The sequence below is a fragment of the Mercurialis annua genome, linkage group LG4, assembly GCF_937616625.2.
Source record: "Mercurialis annua linkage group LG4, ddMerAnnu1.2, whole genome shotgun sequence".
NCBI lineage: Eukaryota > Viridiplantae > Streptophyta > Magnoliopsida > Malpighiales > Euphorbiaceae > Mercurialis > Mercurialis annua.
The window spans coordinates 40,693,836-40,709,595 of NC_065573.1; the positions used below are offsets into that span (position 1 = coordinate 40,693,836).

Below are 15,760 nucleotides of genomic sequence, written 5' to 3' on the forward strand. Positions count from 1 at the left end.
ATCTTCAATACAACTGATAATATTATATATTAAAAAGTATTTATATTCAGCATATCCAACAACAATTTTAAGACGAAGGAGCTATAACTCAAATGATATAAGCGCTAACAACACATTGCTAAATCATGCGCTCAAAACCTCCCACAAACGCTCTCTTATCATAGTTATAAAAAAAAATTAAAAGCTATTATTTATAAGCTAATAACATTTAAACTATTTATTTTAAATTGATCTGCAGTAAAGCACGTGGATGATTGAAGTAGTTCCATATTACCAATCTATCCACCATATATCAAAATTTACCACATGACAGGTGGTGGGGTTTCTGCTGATGGAGATGGAGATGGAAAGTAATATGGGAAATACGGCACCACCGGATTGCTGTGGGTTTCTACTGATGGAGATGGAGATGGAAAGTAAAATGGGAAATACGGCACCACTGGATTGTCGTGGGTTTCTGCTGACGGAGAAGGAGATGGAATATAGTAAAATGGAAAATATGGCACAATTGGATTGTCGTGGGTTTCTGCTGACGGAGATGGAGATGGAAAATACGACACCACTGGATTGTCGTGGGTTTCTGCTGACGGAGATGGAGATGGAAAATACAGTACCACTGGATTGTCGTGGGTTTCTGCTGACGGAGAAGGAGATGGAATATAGTAAAATGGAAAATATGGCACAATTGGATTGTCGTGGGTTTTTGCTGACGGAGATGGAGATGGAAAATACGGTACCACTGGATTGCCGTGCAGATTTAGATTACCGGTGAAAGAATCTGCTTTGAATCTAGCTAGTGTTGAAGGAATTAAACCGTTTAAATTGTTACTGGACACGTTAAATTCGACTAAATTGGATAGATTAATTATGGGTAATGTACCGGAGAAATTGTTGTTCTGTAAATAAAGGCGAGATAAGTGAGTCAAATTATTGATAGCAAATGGAATCGAATTACTGAAACTATTCGACGAAAGGTCAAGCCGAGTTAACCGAGTTATAAGAAGCAAACTCGGCGGGAACTCGCCGGAAAACCGGTTGTCTTGAAGGTGCAGGCTACGGAGGAAAGCTAAGTTAGAGAAATCAGAAGGGATGTGACCGGAAAGACGATTCGAGCGGAGACTCAAGACTCGGAGCTGAGTTAATTTGCCGAGTGTGTTACGGGGGATATGACCAACAAAACCGAGGCCATGTAAGCGAAGTTGGTAAACAGAGGATTTAGTTACGTCGCAGACTACGCCGAGCCAGTTACAAGCGGAATCCGATTGGTTCCATCGGAGACGATTAGCGTGTTGAAGTTGTGAAATAAAAGCAAGGAGGGCTTGCTTGTCTTGCACCGGCTCAGAATCAACTCGACTCGAACAGTGACTCAGAAGTAGAAAAGTAAAGAAAAAAGAAACAGAGTTGCACATTAATGCCATTGGTTAATAACAGCTAGTTTTTGTATGTTAATGGTGTGTTGTGGAGAGTGTGAGAGAGAGGTTTTGTAGAAGAAAGGAGAGGGCAGAAAAGTAAAATCGGAGAGAAGACGAAGAATAGTGGCTAGCAAATACAGCCGACTTGGCTTCGTGTACACCAGGTTCAACCAGAAGTAAAAGTCCTCCATTGCATTAACTGCTCATGTCCTACAGCTATTGAATTTCTCTACAATTATGCCCAACATCTTTTCATGATAACATTCTAGTTTTTTCCATTACCTTAATTTCCCGCTTCATATACACATTATTCCTTCAAATTTATACATTATTAACAAAGAAAAATTATTACATAGACTTAATCTACTTTGTAAATGTCAAAAGGATGCTTTGAAGATGGAAAGCACAAGGAGTACAATGAAAAATTACACAAATTTCACGAGAACAAAATACTGAGACCGATGCCATATCTAAGTCCGCCTCCGAATTTCAATATCTTTTTAGCAAAATGCAATTAAAAAAATCCTAGAGTAACCAAGAATTAACGAAGATAAATAATGGCGTTCGACAAGACTCACAATTGGGTGGCTCTAATAATCAGATGTCGGGACAAGGGGGAATTACCACAAAATAATATTGAAACCATTTGAATCATCCGAAAAGTCAACCTACTACTCATATTACGACACAATTCTTTACCAAACTTCACTCACTTACCTTTGGGCGAATTGTGTAACGCCTGAAAATAGGCATCTAATCCTGAAAGAAATTGAGAGATTTATGAATTTACCTAAAAAAAGAAAATAATTTGAATTTCTACCTCAACATGGAAAAGTCAACAAAAATACTCCAAAATTTGGCCATTTTGATGTTTTTACTCTCCATGTCTAACTTATTAGGATTTTACTCTGTCTATATAATAGACTTCTCTGACACACTCTCTTTCTCTTTCTATCTCTTTTTTATTTTTTTTGGTACAGGGTCCATGAGGTTTCCTGAACGGGTCTCAACTATGAGACGGCACCTTTAAGCCTTCCACATTCAGACTAATCCCCACTCGAGCCGTGTAGATCCCTTGCGGGAGGCAAACTCTGGCCCCAAGTTTTAAACGGCTGCATACATGAGTACGGTTCGAACCCGCGACCTCACTTAAGCTAGAAGAGCGCCTTACCAACTCATCTACGCTTTGGGGTTTCTTTCTATCTCTTTTTCTTTCTCTTTCTTTCTCTCTTTTTCTTTTTCTTTCTTTCTTTCTCTCTTTTTTCATACCTGACGTCTCTCCCTTTCTTTTTTTCAAACTTTTATTTTGTTTACTTGTTTCAAACTTTTTTAAATTAGGTATTTTTTATTTCTTCATACTTTAAATTAACAAATTTGCTATTATAAATTACTAATAAATAAAATATTTTCTTTTCATTTATTTCAGTATTATCAAATATTTTATAATTTATAAATATATACTACTATTTAAATATTTTATTATATTAATAGCATATTCAAAAATTATTTGAATTAAATAAAAAATTACAGTATTACATTATCATATGATTACACTGTTTCACTTTATCATATGATTGTCACAGTTTCATCTTAGCATGTAATTATCAGTGTATCCTATTGTATTGTCATCTTATTATCATATTATTATCAGTATCGTATGTAATAGATTATTATATGATAATGTGATGATACTGTTGGATAATATCAGACAAAATCATATTATCATATGATTATCACAATATTACATTATCATATGATTATCACAGTTTCACCTTATCATATAATTATCAATATATCATATTGCATTGTCATTTTATTATCATGTCATTATTAGTATCGTATGTAGCAGATTATTATCATCTCGTTATCATAATTTTTCTGTAATTTATTTTTATATATGTATTATATTATCATACCATTATCGTTTTATTATCAATAAGAATCTTATCATACTACTCTATCTTCACATTATCATCTCGTTATCATAATTTTTATGCATTGTTTTCCATATAGATATCATACTATTATCATAATAACTTTATTATTTAATTATTATCTGGTTATCACTGCTATCATGAATCTTTTAGTAATTATATTTTCACGTACATTATCATCCAATTATCATATTTTATTATCATCTAGTTATCATACCGCTGTGTTATATGATAATATTATAATATAACATGATAATCAGATGTTGTTTTTTCATGTAGTGTTATGATAACAAAATGATTATCATGTTATTATCACTATATTATCATATTATCATACTATTATCATAATTTTATTATTTAATTGTCATCTGGTTATCACTGGTATCATGAATCTTTTTGTAATTATATTTTCACGTACATTATCATCCAATTATCATACTACTCTATCTTAACATTATCATCTCGTTATCATAATTTTTATGCATTGTTTTCTATATAGGTATTATATTATCATACTATTATCTTTACTTTATTACTATTTAATTATCATCTGGTTATCACTGTTATCATGAATCTTTTTATAATTATATTTTCACGTACATTATCATCCAATAATCATAATCTTATCATATTTCATTATCATCTAGTTATCATACTGCAGTGTTATATGATAATATTATGATAATAACATGATAACCAGAGATTTTTTTCCTGCAGTGTTATGATAACGAAATGATAATATATTGATAATAACATGATAATCAGAGGTTGTTTTTAATAAAAAAAAATCAATTTTTTCTGCAGTGTTATGATACTTACATGATAATGCAGTGATGATACTCATATGATAATCAGAAGCTGTTTTTTTTGCAGAAATCAATTTTTGTGTATAAAATCGTTTTTAATGCAAATGTTTAGATTTAAAAATGAGAAAATTCAAGAGTAATTCTTTTAGATCTGAAAATCAAAATAAATCGTATTAATCACCACGAGTTGAGAAAAAATTTCCAAAATTAAATATAAAAAACGGCGGAGCAATGAAAGAACGGCGGTGGAGCGACGAAGGAACGGCGGCGGAGCGATGAAGGACGGCGGTAGAGCAAAGAAAAAAATAAAGAATGAAAGAAGAAATAAAAAGAAAAAAAAAGAACCAAAGAAGAAGAAGAAGAAGAAGAAGAAGAAGAAGAAGAAGAAGAAGAAGAAGAAGAAAAGGACGAGGAGAGAAGAGAGAGAAAAAGAAAGACAAATATAAAAAAAAGCCAACTGTAACATGATAGGAGTAGAAAAAATATACTTGGAGTAAAAAATTAATAAATAGTAGGTATAATTATAATATAAATATGTTTTAGAGTAAAAAAATAAAAACATTAAAATAGTGAGGTATTTTTTATATCTTTTCCTTGTTGAGGTAGGAAATCAAATTATTTTTAAAAATGGAGTATTTATCCTAATTTTCTCAAAGAAATTCACGAAGGCATATGTGGAGCCCATGAAAATACAGACATATGCGAGTCCATGAAGGTGCAGTCAACTATTCATAAGCACTTTTCCATCTCAATTATAATTTTTTTTTATCAAAATAGACTAGTAAATTTACTGTGTTGATATTACTTCTTCCGTCCTATTTCAAAAATTATTTTTTTATGTCACACTTAAGAAGGTACTTTTTAGCTTAAATTTCCTTGTTTATCTCTTATTTTATTTTAATAATTAAACACTTTTACATTTTCAAAAAAAAAATTAAACACTTTTATAAAATAATTAATGACATTTACAATTTCAAAACACAATTAATAAGGGCAAAATAAAAAAAAGAAACATTTTTTATCTTTTTAATATGTGTGAAAAACAACAATGAGACTTTTTAAATGGAACGGAGGGAGTATTATTTTAAAAAAGAGATTATAAATTTATGCATTTGAAATTTATAAAGAGAAATACTAAAAGACACGAATGTATATAACACTAATACACTAATTTGATTTTTTCAACCAAAATCATAATACATTCCTTATAAACATTAAATTCTCTTCATCTTAGGAGCAGTGTTTATTTTTATATTCAATTCTTTACAAATATTAATATTACTTCTTATCACAATCACTTAATTCACACATTAAGTTGCTGCGTATAATTTTTTTAATTATTTTATTTTTATTATGTCATATATAAATTTTAATTAAAAATATAAAAGTATATATTTTTCCATTTTATAGAATCTTTTATGTTATGTGCATTATTTTTGATAAAATTTATTAAGTATAAATGTAATTTTAAAGGTTTAAAATTTAAGATTTAATATTTAAAATTTAAAATTTAGGATTTATCATTTAAAATTTAGGATTTAGAGTTTCTTTTATAAATGGGTTTAAAGTTTAATGTTTAGGGTTTAGATTTTATTTTATACTTTAGTATTTAAAGTATATAATTTAAAATTTAAAACTTAGAGATTAGAATTTAGATTTAAATAAAAAGTTAAAATTAAAATAGATTATAAGTAAAGAGTAAAAAGAAGATGAAAAGTGTACATTCATTGATATATGTGTAACTGTTACTAATATTAGCAACAGTAACACAAATCGTGAAATGTGGTATAGCACTTCTCATTTATAAATCTAGTAGTAAAAACTTAAATATTTCATTCCAAATGATTGTCGGTAGGTTGTACCAAATTTAAATCCCAATGATTGCAATTTAAAATTTTGACAAACTTAATTAGGATACGACGTCGTTCTACTGGCTACAAACTCAACAAAACGACACCGGAGAAACTGCGTGTCAAAATCTCCTTCTGCTCTCCATGGATTCTTAATTAAGATCCGTTTGTTAGGACCAAAAAGCAAAAACATAGAGATTTTAGACAAACTGTCTCTATCACCAACGGCTTCTTCTTTATCAAACACACATCAAAGGTAAATTCTTTTCAATTTCATTTCATTAAAGGTGAAAATTTGTTATTACTATTCGTTAATTTTAAATTTAAAGTTGTATTCTTTTTCATATTCTGATCGTTGCCCACCATTATTATTAATCGTTCAGCATTTGCATTTTTGTAATTTTTATTATGAACCCTTCATGTTGTTTGAGAAGGAGATTTGTTTGAGTAATAGTTTTTTTGTTGTTGAACTCCGGGCAAATTGAAGTTATAATTGAGATATACGTGCTTGTCATTTGTTGAACCCTTCGAATTGCTTTTGTGATGAACTTTATCTCCTAGTTCTTTAACTAGTTCCCAATCTATATGCCAAATTAGTATAATGCAATCTTCGAAACGTGTAAACAGTACCGTAATTTTGAAACATTTGTGCATTTTATACTTAGATACGAGTTGGCTTTAGTGAAAGCACTTAGATGGGTATAGTTTCTCATAGTATGTTGATGTTACTATTGCTGATGGAAGAAAATATGTAATTTTGCTGGTCGACAGCCGCTGATATTTCTCATTGGTTTTTCTGTTCTAGCGCGGTGTGCCTTTGAGGATACCAAGAAGAAAGGAGAACCTTATGGTGTGATGGCCTCTGAGAGGGAAGATTTTAGCTTCTCAGGGCCCTTACACCTAACTGCTGTGGATTGGTATGTTCTTTTACTCGCTCAATTTTATCTTTATGCATAGAAATAAAAAGTGCTATGAAATATGAATTTACAGTTTTTTCCACTTTGAGGAGATTCAAGCATAGGATTTCAATAGCTCTTTATTTGCTCTCTTTAGCCATGCTGAAAAACTGAACCAATTTTTTGTGACTAACTAGAGTTCAGGCGAGTTATCTTTGATGCCTTCACATAATATGCTATTGATTCTTTTCCATGATATCCACTAGCAATTGGGTATTTTGTTACATTGATACAAAGCTATATATGATTTATTTTATAATTTCTTCACATACTATGTATTTTATTACATGGCTTTTATACCAGCAACATGGTATAGATGGTGTACTCTTTGCTTGTTACATTGTGCTAGCGGTGCTCCTTTTTTGATTTTTTGTATTAGCCAGTACAGCATTAAGTTAAGAAAGCCTGCGACGGGGTTTTGTTAATTCATATTCCTTGCATGTTGATGATTTTTCTTCATGTTTTTGGTTTGAAATATTATTCCATGTCGTCTTTTGCAGGACAAATACACATCATCGAAGGTCTGTTGCTGCCAGTTTAGTTCAGGGTGTCTACATTTTAGAGCGGGATCGCCAGCTGAAACGTCTAGATCAAGAAGCTCTCGCTAATCCCTGGTGGGAGTTTTTCCATTTTCAGCTGCTTCGAAAGCTTGTGGACGATGTTGATTCCTCCATGTTTGGTGCCATATATGAATTCAAACCTCCGACGACTTATAACCATGCACTAGAAGGAAGTCCTCGTTATGTAATTGCATTTCGAGGTACTTTAACAAAACCAGATTCCTTATCACGGGACTTGGAGTTGGACCTTCAGATCATCCGACACGGACTTCATGAAACATCTCGATTTGAAATCGCTATGCAAGCAGTTAGAAATATCGTTGCTACTGTTGGTGAATCGAATGTGTGGTTAGCTGGTCATTCCCTAGGGGCAGCAATGGCCTTACTTGCCGGTAAGACCATGGCCAAGACAGGCGTCTTTATTGAAGCTTTTTTGTTCAATCCGCCATTCTTCTCTGCCCCAATCGAACGGATCAAAGATAAACGAGTGAAACATGGGTTACGGATTGCAGGCAGTATGATAACGGCAGGTCTTGCCTTTGCTGCAACTGCAAAGAAGAGCTACGAAAATCGAAACAATAACAATCTGGCTGTAATTAGTCAACAAAACTGTCGATCCATCGACGTGTTTAGTGCTGTATCGGCATGGATACCGTGTTTATATGTGAATCCAGGGGATCATTTATGCTCTGAGTACATAGGGTATTTTGAGCATAGGAAGAAGATGGAAGACATCGGCATTGGAGCTATTGAGAGGCTAGCAACTCAGACTTCAATCAGCGGTCTTATAACGAGTGCAATGGGCAAGGAATCTGAACCAATTCATCTTATTCCTTCAGCTAATTTAACTATAAATTTAAGTCCATCTCAAGATTTTAAGGAAGCTCATGGTATTCACCAGTGGTGGAGACCGGATTTAGATGTTCAATCTAAGCTCTATAAGTATTAGTGGCATCTATGGATTTTATTATGTTTTTGCTGGTGGATCATTGTGTATCTGCATTCTGCTGTATGCGTTATTTGCATGTTCTTGAACCACAATTGTATACTCTGTAAAAGAAAATTATTGTAATTGATTTGTCTCTAAATTTTACAAATTTATGTTTTTTTTTTGTGAATTTATTATTTTTTTTCATAATATTCTAGTTTTGTTTATTTTATTTTTTTGCTAGAGAGTTTTGTTTGATTGAAATTTTGGATTTTCAAAATTAATTTCTGAGGAAACTAATGAGTTTTTGAAACTTCTGATAAAGAAAATAGTGAGCAGTGTTTTAAGTTATTTGGATTGGGATTCTCTCAAGTTCAAATTTTGAACTTGAGAGGGTCATGTTCACGATCTACACCGTCCATTGAAAAAGAATAGTATAAATTAAAAAAAATACAATTTTAATCAAATTAATTTAAACCGTTCATTTTACAATAAACGGTATAGATCGTGAACGTGACCACTCGAGGGAATTCTAATCCAAGTTATTTATATCAAAAAAGTAGCACAGTTTCTACTATCAATCGAAAATCAGATTCAGTGGCATTAAGGGGGTAAATTTCATTCATAGTCCTTCAACTATCATCTCTCTCCCATCATAATCCTTTAACTTTAATTTTTTACTCTATTTTTTTCTTAATTGCAAGTGATAGATGGACTGAGTTAAGTCAGTAAATTGGCGTTTGATCCGAGTCCAGCACTGATTTGAGTCAAAAGAAAGGCCTGAATCCCAAGAAAGTGACTCCATTTCTGCAGTGGTTTGGTCCCACATCCACTTCAATTATTCACCACTTTTTTCAACACTGCCTGCTTCTCTTACTCAAACTCAAATCTCAAAAATCAAAAACAAAATTCTCCAAAACCATAACGACACCGTATCACTTTTCTAATTATTTTACCATATTTATTACTTCTTTACAGGCTACAGCACATAATTCACTTGTAAACCTTTACTTCATAATTGGACTAAACTCATTATGTTAATTTTAGTATCCAACTTTACTTGCATTTTACTTAATCTCCGTTAACCCTAAACAAAACAAAAATTCCTTCAAAATATCTCATCATTATTCAATAACTAACACTGCAAGATGCCTAAACTAACAGAAAAGATTGCTAAAATAGAGACATTACTAATCTAAATACAGAAATATCAAATCTTTCTAAATGTAGATCAAAATTTCTACACAAAATTTCATTACAACACTGTCAAATTTTTACACTTTTTTCAACAATTAACTCTAATGTACTAATTAATTAAGCACCCAAAAAACAATTACTAGCAATGAAACCCTAATACTGATCCATCACTCACTGCAATTTCCACTCTGCATTCTGCTTTAGCTTCCACATGATGAGTAAAAACCCGCAAAACCCGAACCCGACCCACCATTTGAATCCTCGACTCAATTTCCATAGTGGGTCCAACTCGAAACCCGGTATTACCACCAACTACACCTGGAAACTCACTTCCGGCGAAAGCCGGCGCCACATTAACCGCCGCATCAGGCGACGTTGACAAAGGAAACGACTGGACCGCAAAACTTGCCGCCATGTACTGGATCCGACCCGAATCTATTTTCCCAGCGGGTATGAACATGAAACCGACTTGAGAGCCCGAATAAAGGAGCTGGAGAGTGCTGTCAAAGTGAGTGAAAGTGGCCCGATTGGGGTTCTTGACGGAGACGTATTGGGAGAAGGTGAAGTTAACGGTGTTGTTAGAGACGGAAAAGGACGGGAGTTGGACGGCGTTAACGGAGATTTTGGGTTCTTTAGGTTTAAAAACGGTGAAAAAGACAATGAGGATAACGATAACTATAAAGATTAAAAAGATTGTTGCTACTATACACGATGCTAGATTTGTACGGCCCGATGGCGGTCTCTGTGGTTTGTTCATTTTTTGTACTGCAAATTTTGTGTTTCTTGATCTAAAAATCAAGAACCTAGAGAGAGAAAGTAAGGGAATCAAGAATCTAGAGAGAGAAAGTAAGGGAATGAAGCATCTAGAGAGAGGGGTTTAGTAAATGAAGATGAGAAATATAAGGTGAGACGAAAGTAAGAAGAACAGTGTGAAATGAAGACTTGTGATGTTATATTGTTTTTGTTTTCTTCTACTAGTTTTTTAGTTTTTTCAATGGGATTTTTTGACTTAATTTAAATTGACAATGATTTAGTATACATTATGTACTTTTGATCACACCTCACAAGTAAGTTGTTTTAAGTAGTGGATCATATTATATTATATTAAATTTTGTGTTTATAAAATAAATACATAATTTTAACAATAAATATATATTGAAATTAATTTTATATAATAAATATATATAATATTGAAAGTATATATTTATAGTTTTGTACATAAATTTTTACTTTTTTCACACCACGCTCACCTCTACTTGTTATAATAATTCTTTTTCATTTAAATTTTTATAGTAGATACTTTGTATATTTTAGATTTTAATGAATCAAAACCTTTTCTAATATTTTATATCATTAAATATCTAATAATGCTAATCCAAGAGATAAAACAAAATTGTATTTCATTAGTTTATGCGCTAAAGTTGGTGGTTCTTTTCAAGAATATAGAAAAATGGTGCCGAAAGATGAAATGGGAGACAATTAGCAGAAATGGATGAGAATATGTGACTCAGTTTCTTAATTAAAGAATCTAATCACAATTTATTAAAGACAAGTCTCCCTTTTTTAGCAACCAAACCTTTGCTTTAGCACTTATAGATCTAGTTTATATTAGATATGATCAGTTAACCAATAAATAAATATCAATTTATTGATAATAATTTATTTACAATTAAATATTCATTATTCTTTATTGATTAGTTAATATATTTAATAATGTAACGGTTCACAATTCTATTTGATGAACTAGATTCATGTAGAAAATTATTACATCCGAAAATTTCTTAATCTGAACTGTCCATTTATTATGTAAAATAAATGTACTTCAATGATAAATTCATGTAAGAAATTCCGAAAAGTAATAAATGAAGCACAATCCACTCTATTTTTTATTTGCATTTATTTGTTACATAAAACAGTGATAAGAGAGGATACATACAATTTTACTCGAGACTCTTTCGGTTATACAATAAGTTTGAACCTTTCTCTCCCACAGAAAGTTACCACAAAAATGTCGCCCAACTCCGATAGCTTCTCATTTACAGGCCCCATGATTAAACAAATATGTACATAACACTTGTTTATATATCCCTGCAATCTATATTATATAGTACTCTAACCATAAAATATGTTATTCATGGTTTTCCATAACAAGATAAGCCAATACATCATTTCAGTCCATCTAAAAATGGACTCACCATTTCATTAATACATACATTCACATATATACCTATAATTTAAACCATATCGATTATTCAGCTCGTCATTGGATCCCGAGGCAAAAATCAGTTCACGAGTTTGTCGAGGTGGGAATCCATGATCTGGGATACAGTTTCAAGAAATACAGCTTCACTCATACCGGGAAGCACGGAATCTTCAGCTTCACGAACAATTTCCTCAATCGCGGAAGCCTTGTTCAGATTTACTCTGCACATGATACTTCCAATGGCATATGGAGTGAGGCCTTTCTTTACTCCTTTCTTCAGAAGCATCGTGGAGATACGGAGAGTACGGGCAGACTCGAGAGGAATGTCCCACCCGTAAGATTCCAGAAGTGAGATATCTTGTTCAGCATCCAGTGAATTTATGTACTCAACCACCTCAGGTGAGTAGGGTTGGCGAGCTTGCGGCCAGTAGAGCCACTCAAATGTACAATCCTCAAACTGCAAAAGAGGGGGAAATGTCAATAAGACTAAAGATATCAACATATATTGTGAACTTTCTGATCCATTGGAACAGCAATTCTCATACAACTAGATCTGAAAGCACAAAAGGCTATTTGAAATAATCATCATTAGACATCAAAAACCATGGTAGAACATTAAACAAAACATTCAAAGGTCGACATGGAACACGAAACATACAAGTTTACGACGAGAACTTGGAACTATCTAACAAAAGAGGAGCAGCATGCTAATATCTTAAATATCCCTATGATACTGTCAAAGGCCATGGTAGAACAATAAACAAAACAATCATAGGTTGAACATGGAACACAAAAACATCCAAGTTTACGACGAGAACTTGAAACTATCTAACAAAAGAGGAGCAGCAGGCTAATGTCTTAAATATCCCTATGATCCTGTCAAAGACCATTGTAGAACACTAAACAAAACATTTATAGGTCGAACATGGAACACAAAAACATCCAGGTTTATGACAAGAACTTGGAACTATCTAACAAAAGAGGATGTACAGAAGGATTTTATCTATCAAAATGAAATTGAAGTGATCAACTGCAGTTAGTGCAAACATTGGATCATAATATCATTTATGTAACCAGAAAAACTCATAGACAAACAAATTGCAGAGATAATGGTTGAAATAATTTTATAATTAGCATCTGAAGAACTGCTCACTTTTTCAGGAAAGCAATAGCCATGATCAATCGGAATCAGCACAGTCTGACCATCGTCCCCTTTGCCAACCAATATATTTCCAGCATGTCTATCTGCATTGGCTGTTCTTATATCTAACACACTGATCTTATGCACCTCTTTCACAGGGAAAGCCCCTGGACCCACTTCATCACAGCTTCCCTCATTCTTCATGAACATCTGCAAAGATCCAATCTTGGCATTCTTTAACGAATTCTCATACCCTTCTGGATAATTAAATCCTTCATGCAAGCATTGAACAATTAAAGTAGGAGGCACACCAGCAAAACCATTAACTTCCCCGGTTACCGCCCTCGGACCACTCATCGGATGATCCAATATGTAAGCTGCTACTTCCCTCACTGCTCCTTCTCCCACTCTTGTTCCCCTTTTCAGCCCTTCGCCATTAGAGGAGACAGGCAGTCCTTGCGGGTTGTTCACAGCCAATGGTTCCTCATCAATAGGCTTAAAAACAGCAACAATTGATTGGCCTAATGGATCTTGCATAAAATAAGTTCCCCCTGTACCCTCCGATGATCGGATCGGTGGCTTACCACTTTCCAACCCGTCAAATGTAGAATTAACCATGTCCCAAAAAACTGAGTTCAATCTGATCTTAGGATTAACATTAAGTGGTTCCAACCAAAAATCTCTACTAGGTTGCTCCTTAGGCAGAGCCTGTATCTGTATCTCTTCAGATTGATTCTGTCCTTGCACTACACTTTCTCTTCTCTCGTTAGAATCAGCAGCTACAATAGAAATCTCAAAATCTTTATCCAAAGGCTTAGCCCTAACATGCGCAGACTTTTGGACCAGCAAATGAATGGCAGCATCACTATTGCTACAAATATCACCAATAAGACTCTGATCATCAAGCTTTTCACCATTATAAAAAATCTCTTGCTCATCAACATCAACAAAACCTTTCCCCTCTTTAAATATCCGTTGCTTTACGTACCGCACATTCCTATATCTATCGACATGGAACTCAAATTCCCTCCCACATTTAGTCCTGACAGTGATACGCAAGAGATCAGATAACTTAAGAACTAAGTGCAAAACTTTGCCATTAGTGACACCATAATCCTTAACAAGTGTATCATTTCTAGCCAACTCTCTGCCTCCAAAAACTAGCTTTTGTTTTTTCACTACAAACCCTTTACATGTCTGAATCCTTAGCTTAACGGATGCTATAGAATCCGACTCTAGAACCCGCATCGGAATGAGGGAACCAGCAACACTAAGATAGATTAAAATCGATGACTCTTCAGGAATATTTCCCTGCTTGCTATTGTTGAAGTGGCCTTGAAAAAATTTCGATTCTTTCAGAATCGGCCTCAAAGCAACATCAACAACAGACATTTTTTCACTATGTTTTTTTCTTTCTTCCCTTCTCTAAATCTATTCAGAATTAGACTCAAAATCAAAATAAAAATTAATCACAGAAGCTGAAAATTCGAAAGGAAACAAAAAAAGTTTCCCTTTTCAGCTACAAAAATTATTAATTAATCAAAAAATTTCAATCAATTAAGAAATTAAAACAAGACCCAGAAAAAGTAATCCAAAACCCACCAAAAAGAACCCAAGAAATGTAATCAAATCAAACCCTAAAAAAAGTAAATCCCATTGAAACTGAGAATTACAAAATAAACCCAGAAGCTGAATAAGGAAAAGAAAACCAAACCAGGGTTGTTCTTTTCAGCTTCTGGGTTTATAAGTAAACACCATTATAAGACAACACTTCTCAGAGTGAAATTTGAATGCAGAAGAAAAATTCAAAAGATTGTAAAGAAGCAGAGGCAATGCTGCAATTAGAGGGAAGAGAGAGAAAGCGTGTGTTGTGGATTCTTGCCTAAGAAAGAACCAAAAGATAATGTAAGAAGATTAGGACCTTAAATTAAACAAAAAAATTAACAAGATTGGCGATTAATTGCCCGAGCCGATGAATTGCCGGTTTTCCTAGATTTAGGTCTTGGGTGTTTGAGGGAAGAGGAGAGTTTTTCGGCGAGTTTAACTCAATGGGTTGCCTTAAATTTTTGTCCGATGACTGAGAGAGAGAAGAAGATGAGAAGATTATAGCCGTTAGCTTTTATAGAAATGTTTGACCCAACTACAACGTTTATGTGCATTCTCACTCTTTATATTTGGTTGTTATTATTTATTTTAGTTATGGGCAGGTTTAGAATTACGGAAATTGTAGAGTTATTTTTTTAAATATTTTTTTATTAAATAAAAATAATAATTATTTAATTAATAATGATAAATTAGAACTCGATGAATATGAAGATGACCTAGACTAATGAATTTGAGGGGTCGGAATTTCAACTTGAGGGGTCGAATTCATTAAATTCACACCGTTTATTGTAAAATGAATTAAATCAATTTAATTAAAGTTTCACTTTTTTGAACTACACCATCTATTTGGTAATAAACGGTAATCCCAATCCAATAAAAATTTATAGCTAATTTTTAATTTATTATGTTAACAGCAGAAAATATTATATTTCTTATTTTAAAATTTCATAAACTTTGTATATACAGTTTATTTTTGTATATTTTTGTGATTAAATTTAAATTTTATAATTTTCAATTATTTAAATAATTATTTGGAATGAAAAAATCATAATTATATAATTGGTCATTTGTAAAAACACAAAACTTCTAAAATTTACTTAATTTGGTTATTGTCATTCAAATGAAAGAGATAATTAATTTAAAATGGATAATAATTTTAGAATTTAGT

At 32.7% G+C, this 15,760-nt stretch overlaps 4 protein-coding genes across 4 annotated transcripts; 1 reads left to right on the top strand and 3 right to left on the bottom strand.

The window, feature by feature from the left end:
* Positions 1-299: 299 nt before the first annotated feature.
* On the bottom strand, positions 300-1,418 carry LOC126678706 (probable inactive receptor kinase At2g26730). Its single transcript, XM_050373601.1, has one exon. It carries the CDS (start codon positions 1,416-1,418, stop codon positions 300-302), a length of 1,119 nt encoding a protein of 372 aa, XP_050229558.1.
* A 4,721-nt stretch (positions 1,419-6,139) lies between these two features.
* Positions 6,140-8,615, top strand: LOC126679353 (GDSL esterase/lipase At4g10955). Its single transcript, XM_050374367.2, has 3 exons — positions 6,140-6,258; positions 6,808-6,919; positions 7,459-8,615. The coding sequence occupies exons 2-3, from the start codon at positions 6,858-6,860 to the stop codon at positions 8,465-8,467; spliced, it is 1,071 nt and encodes a 356-aa protein (XP_050230324.1). The 5' UTR covers positions 6,140-6,258; positions 6,808-6,857; the 3' UTR covers positions 8,468-8,615.
* A 1,031-nt stretch (positions 8,616-9,646) lies between these two features.
* On the bottom strand, positions 9,647-10,579 carry LOC126676477 (uncharacterized). Its single transcript, XM_050370697.2, has one exon. It carries the CDS (start codon positions 10,398-10,400, stop codon positions 9,783-9,785), a length of 618 nt encoding a protein of 205 aa, XP_050226654.1. The 5' UTR covers positions 10,401-10,579; the 3' UTR covers positions 9,647-9,782.
* A 927-nt stretch (positions 10,580-11,506) lies between these two features.
* On the bottom strand, positions 11,507-15,134 carry LOC126677547 (phosphatidylinositol 4-kinase gamma 2). Its single transcript, XM_050372220.2, has 2 exons — positions 13,000-15,134; positions 11,507-12,303 (listed from the first exon to the last, which is right to left on the bottom strand). The coding sequence occupies exons 1-2, from the start codon at positions 14,377-14,379 to the stop codon at positions 11,926-11,928; spliced, it is 1,758 nt and encodes a 585-aa protein (XP_050228177.1). The 5' UTR covers positions 14,380-15,134; the 3' UTR covers positions 11,507-11,925.
* Positions 15,135-15,760: the final 626 nt, after the last annotated feature.